At 58.0% G+C, this 6290-nt stretch overlaps 1 protein-coding gene across 1 annotated transcript in view; it reads left to right on the top strand.

Annotated features, from left to right (window-relative positions):
* Positions 1-6290, top strand: part of ARHGEF17 (Rho guanine nucleotide exchange factor 17) — a 122841-nt gene continuing 116551 nt past the window's right edge. Inside the window, exons 1-2 of the mRNA XM_015815489.1 lie at positions 1-390; positions 580-3681. Coding sequence (XP_015670975.1) covers positions 1-390; positions 580-3681 — 3492 coding nt within the window. The remainder of the gene's footprint in view (positions 391-579; positions 3682-6290) is intronic.

Genomic DNA, 6290 nt, shown 5'->3' with positions numbered 1-6290 from the left:
ATGGCGGAGGCGGGCGAGAGCCACAAGAGGACCCCCCTCTACCGGAGCGTCTCCTTCCAGCGCCTGGCCAAGTGGATCGGGCCGGCCCAGCCCGACGGAGGAGGAGGAGGAGGAGGGGGCGGAGGAGGCGCCCCTCGGGGGGAGCCGCCGCCGCCGCCGCCTCGCCAGCCTCCGCCGCCCAGCGCGCACCACCCGGAGCCCATCGGGCGGCGATCGCCCGGCCGCGCCGCTTCCTTCAGCGTCTCCCGCCCCGCCGCCGCCGAGCCGGCCGGCCGCGCCCTGCGGAGCCTCTCGCCCTCCGTGCGCCAACTTTCCCAGCGCTTCTGCGCGCCCCGCGCCGAAGACGAAGCCCCGCCGGGCGGCGGAAGAGCCACCTGCGCCGCCGCCGAGGCCCAGCAACCCCCGGCCCCGCCGCCCCGCCGCCGACGCCGAAGCAGCAGCAGCAGCAGCAGCAGCAGCACCGCCGCCTCCTCCTCCTCCGCCGCCGCCGTCTCCTCCTCCACCACCACCAAAGGGCCGGGCGAGCCGCCGGCGCCGGACTGGCCCAGCGTGACGGCGATGCGCAAACTTTTCGGCGAGAGTTTTCGGCGGCAGCAGCACCGACGGGGCGGCCCGAGCGCCGACGGGAGCCCAACGGGGCTGCCCCCCGACGGCGGCCCGGCTCCGGACGGGCCTTGCTGGGCCGAGGAGGAGCGTCCGGCCGGCCCGCCGCCGCCTCCGCCGCCCCGCAGCTGCATCCCCTTCGCGGGGCTCCGGCCGGCGCGGGGCCCCCCGGGAGCGGCGGAGAAGCCGCAGCCGCCGCCGCCGCAGCTGTGGGATACTTCGCATTCCTGGCATAGTTCGGCCTCCGCCGCCGCCGCGTCGTCGTCGTCCCCGTCCCCCGCCTCCTGCCCGGCCTGGGGCGGCTGGGGCCCCCCGGAGGTCTCCAGCAGCAGCGAGGAGGAGTTGAGGCCCTCGGCCGGCTTGGGCCCCGCTGCCGGCGGGCTGGGCGGGAAGAGCTGCCCCCGAGGCTCTTCAGGCAGTGAGGAGGAGGAGGAGGAGGCCCAGTCCACGCCGGTGCCCCTTCGGAGGAAGAAGAGGGAAACTGAGGCCCGGGTGGTGGCCGGCATGGAGTGGCACCTCAAGGCCCAGCTGGACCTTTCTGGGGGTCTCCTGCCCCCCCAGGAGGAGGAGAGGACCCCCCCAGCTGCAGAAGCCAAAGGGGCCTCCCTTGCGGAGGGAGCCAGGCCGCTTTTGGGGGGGGTCCCCCCTGAGGGCAGCAGGCCCTTCCCGGGCCCTTCCCCCGGCCCGCTGTCCTCCGGGCCTCCCCTGCCTTTGGTGTCCAGGGTCTCCAAGGTCAACATCCCCCCCTTTGCGTCCAGCCCGGCCGGCTCCCGAAGTAGCAGCAGATACTCCAGCACGGAGACCTTGAAGGAGGAAGAGCAGCTGGGGGGCTCCTGGGTGGGCCAAAGCAAACCGGGTCTCGGCATGGGTCGGGCCCCCAGTTTCGGCCCAAGCGACAGCCCGGCCCGCTTGCAGCCCCCGGTCCGGGCCCGTCCCAAGCTGCCGTTGGGGTTGATGAGGACCAAGCAGGAGTTGTCCTCCTATGAGAGTTTGCTGCCTTGTGGCCTCGAACCCGCGGCCGCCAGATCCAAGCACCAGAAGTCCATGTCCAACCCTGACATTGCCAGCGAGACCTTGGCCCTCCTCAGTTTCCTGAAATCGGACCTTCTGGAGCTGAAGGCCAGGAAAAAGGGCAGTAGGCTGAGTGACCAAGAAGACGTGGCGGTGGGCGGCGGTGGTGGCGGTGGTGGCGGTGGTGGTGGCGGAGACGATCACTGTCCCCAAGGAGGCACGGAGCACCAGTTGGTGGGGAGACCTCCAGGTGAGGTTCAACCACCCAACCGTTGGGTCTTGGGCAACCGTCCAACCCTGAAGGACCTCACGGCGACGCTGAGACGGGCCAAATCTTTCACTTACTCGGACAAACCGGCCTCCCGCCGTCTGTTTCTGCAGAACGCCATGAAGCCGAGTTCTTCGGAGCTTCTGCTGGCCACTCGGTTTGACCACAATGGCGTGCTTTCGGACAGCCGAGACAGGGAAGAGGACGTGCTCCCTGTAATCATTCAAGATCAGTACATCCAAGAAGCCAGGCAGGTTTTTGAGAAGATAAGTAAGATTGGCTCAGAACATGACTATAATTTTGCTCTGGAGCCCAAGAAGAACGGAAGGGGGGAGGACGAGAGGGAGGAGGCCTCCAAAGAAGAAAGCTGTGGTCAGTGCTTGGAGAAAGCGGATTCTGAAGGAAACCTATCCTGCAGGAAATCTTTCCAAGAAGGGCCTGAATCCAGTATGACAGATGAAGGAATTGTGACCGAGCCGGACACGTCTCCTGCTTACAGTTACCTCGATCCGTCCGTTGCTGCGTGGAAGTTGGCCAACCGAAGAGAAACTGAAGCCGGTCCTCTTGAGATGAAGGAGAAGCTTCTACCAAACCATCTCACCAAAGGGAATGAGAAGGTGGCGGTTGTGGATGAGGTCCTCTCGAACCACAAAATGGTGTCCCAGGGTTTGTCGGAGACACCGCTGACGCCGAGTGCCCTTCGGCGCCGGAGGAAGTTCCCATCCTTGGGGAACAACGGTCCCGAATCCAGCAACGGAAGCAGCGGCGAGTCTGGCGGCGATTCCTACCGATCCCTTAGCGATCCCATGCCCCACAGGAGGTGCTCCATCTCCGAGGACTCCAAGAACTTTTCCGTGGACAGTAACCTTCTGGGCTCGTTGAATTCGAAGACCGGCATCCTGGATTCCTCGGCCGCGGCCTTGTCGGATTGCACAGGAAGCGCGGCCAGTGATCTCTCCGTTTGCAGTGATGGACTGAAGGATTACAGCACCGTGATCCAGAACATCGTCAGCCAGCCGGGAGCCATGGACAAGGTGATTGATGAGAAGGGGAACGGGAAGCCCATCAAGAAGAAGTCTTTCAGTGACCCTAGCCGCCGTGGTGAGCATGCCAACCCGGGCTTCATGGGCGCCGGAGAGCCCATTAACGAAATGGAACAGAACATCCTTCCGTCCAGCAGCGAACCCATCCTTTCGGAGCGAAGGGACCAGTCCACGGAGCAGGACGTGCGTAGGTTGTCCTCCCAGTCGGAGCAGATCCTGCTGATGGCCCCAGAAGACAACGAGGTTGACGTCCCTCAAAACTTTGGCTTTGATCCCAAGCTGGCCGAAGTCTTGTCACCTCGGATCGCTCGGCGAAGTTCCAAGAAGCGCAGCGACCGCGTGAGTAACCAGGAGAGCAGAAAGGAAGAGACGGCGCTGTCTTCCGCCGTGCCCACCACGCTGGGCAGAGCGAGGCCGGCGTCCAAGCATGTGCGCCACACCAGTGAACCTGCCACCTTTCTCCCCCTCTCCAATGCCCACCTGCCCAGTTCGCTCTATCACAACGCACACCCTGCCATTCAGGAGCTGCCACAGCGGCCGGCGAAGCCTTCTGTCGCTCTTCAAGTCCCGTCCTTGGAGGATGTCACCAAGCACTACGTGTTGACTCTCAGTCCTGGGGAGACCCTCCCCAGCAGCACTGTGGATACCCCCAGATCGTCCCCTTCCACGCCAACCACAACGGAACCCAAGCTGCCCAGGTGCCCGAAACACCACGGAGATGTGAACGCCAGCAGCTCCAGGAGCAAGCCGAAAGTGGTGAGTTTGTGGGTCTTTTTTTTTTGTTTCTTGGAGTCTAAAGAAATGTCTTGACTAAAGGTTATGTTCTACCCAACTTGGCCAGGGTTAAAATTTTGCAAAACCTAGTTGTGTGTAGGATTGTTGCTAGGCTAACGTGTAGGACCTGGATGTCATTTGCCTTCTCCCAACTTCATTTATGGTGGGACTGATAACATCAGCCCCTTGGTTTGAACACGGTTGTGTCTAGCTACAGAGACAATGGCATGAAAGAGTTATTTTGGTTTCTAGTCCTTATGGCAAGTAAAGGCAGAGGCTGATATTACATGCTATTTGTCAGGTTTCACGCAAGAGAGTTGTTTCCGTGAATGAGGTTTGTTGTGTTGGCGTTTTTTAAGGTCTGAAGGAAGAATTACGGTAGACCTTGTGGCACACGAGTGCTGTCTCTTTGGGGGGGTTGTGTTGTTGTGTTGTGTCTGAGGGGAATCAAGCACCCATCCAGTAGAACAGGGGTCTTCAAACTTGGCCCTTTTATGACTTGTGGACTTCAACTCCCAGAATTCCTCAGCCAGGCACGCTGGCTGAGGAATTCTGGGAGTTGAAGTCCACAAGTCATGAAGGGGCCATAGTTCCCCCATGCTGGCTGAGGAATTCTGGGAGTTGAAGTCCACAAGTCATAAAAGGGCCAAGTTTGAAGACCCCTGCAGTAGAATAACACAGCACAGGCCAAAGCCTAGGGCAGTGTTTCATAAACCTTGTCCACTTTTAAGACGGGTGGACTTCAACTCCCAGAATTCCCCAGCCAGCATCTTAAAGTGGCCTCTTAAAGTGGCCACAATTGAGAAACACGGATCTAAACTGGAACAGGCCGGAGCAATTCTTCCCAGCCTTGGCAACTTGGAGATGAAGGGACTTCAATTCCTAAACATTTTAATTATAGCCATGCTGGCTAGGGAATTCTGGGAGTTGAAGTCCACACACCTTAAGGTTGCTGAAGTTGGGAAACAGCCAGGTGTATGGAGCATGTCAGGGAGGATTAGAAGATAGAGGTGCCATTGAATTAAGCTTGACTCTTTATATCTCTATGATCAGATCCATGTTGGGACTTATTTTTTGGCAATACAGGTGGTCGTTGACTGAGGACTACAATTGGGCCCAGATTCTCCATTGCTAAGCAAGACAGTTGTTACATGGGTTTTGCCCCGTTTTATGAGCTTTATGACCAAGTTGAGCTTGGTTGTTTCCTTGCAGACGTTTCATGACCCAACTAGGTAACATCATCAGAGCTAAAAGACTTTGGGCAAGCTACTTGTTTATAAACAGAGAGCAAACCCCACTCCCTTCTAGCACTGATGGTGTTACCTAGTTGGGTCATGAAACGTCTGCAAGAAAACAACCAAGCTCAGAGAGCACCAAGGACTCCACAATCCTCCTCCTCTTCCTCCTCCTCCTCTTCCTCCTTCTCCCCCTCTTGTTACCCCTCCGCCTCCTCGCAAGCCCCACTCCCTTCTAGCACTGATGGTGTTCCCTAGTTGGGTCACGAAATGTCTGCAAGAAATTAACCAACCTCAGAGAGCACCAAGGACCCCACATTCCTCCTCCTCCTCCTCCTCCTCCTATTCCTCCACTTTGCAAACCCCATTCCCTCCTAGTACTGATAATGTTACTTAGTTGGGTAATGAAGCGTCTGCAAGAAAACGACCCAGCTGAGAGGACCCCCTCATTTCAACCCTGAGGACAAGCATCCCCTCCCACTGATAACCCTGAGCTGAGCAGGCAGTCTGACTTCTCATAAGGTGCTGAGTGAGAAGAAAAACGAACCCCATTTAATCCTTCCCAGATTTAACATGCAACCAGCCAGTTTTCATAAAGGTGAATAATTCCCCTTCATCTATCTGCCTTTATGTAGAGCGCATTGGACCACAACTCTCATCATCCCCAGCCAGGCAGGATAGGAAATGCTTGGCTCTCCAACACATCTGAAAGGAGAAGGATGTAATTTGCAGTTTCCTCCCTTAGACAGTAAATTATACACCCCAGAAAGTTGCATGTGGAAAAAAGAAAAAAAGAGGGATTGAGGCCCTTACTTTTAGTCTATGAATGGATTTAACTTTGCACAAACAGCAGGATTTGAGGTGAGTAGGAAAACCTGGGCTGGACTCTTCTCAGAGGAGATGGACTTGTCGAGAGCCCTTGGACTAGTGCAGGGGTAGGCAACCTGGGCTTTTTTATGACTTGTGGACTTCAACTCCCAGAATTCCTCAGCCAGCCATGCTGAGGGGAAAGGGAGAGGTTTCCAAGCTGAGCCATGCTGGCTCAGGAATTCTGGGAGTTGAAATCCACGAGTCATGAAGGGGCCATAGTTCCCCCATGCTGGCTCAGGAATTCTGGGAGTTGAAGTCCACGAGTCATGAAGGGGCCATAGTTCCCCCATGTTGGCTGAGGAATTCTGGGAGTTGAAGTCCACCAGTCATGAAGGGGCCATAGTTCCCTCATGCTGGCTCAGGAATTCTGGGAGTTGAAGTCCGCAAGTCATGAAGGGGCCATAGTTCCCCCAGGCTGGCTCAGGAATTCTGGGAGTTGAAGTCCGCAAGTCATGAAGGGGCCATAGTTCCCCCATGCTGGCTGAG

Source organism: Protobothrops mucrosquamatus, unplaced genomic scaffold, assembly GCF_001527695.2.
Source record: "Protobothrops mucrosquamatus isolate PMUCROS unplaced genomic scaffold, P.Mucros_1.0 scaffold344, whole genome shotgun sequence".
NCBI lineage: Eukaryota > Metazoa > Chordata > Lepidosauria > Squamata > Viperidae > Protobothrops > Protobothrops mucrosquamatus.
Note: the sequence above shows the minus strand (reverse complement) of the source record. Positions and strands in the feature narration are given on the sequence as shown.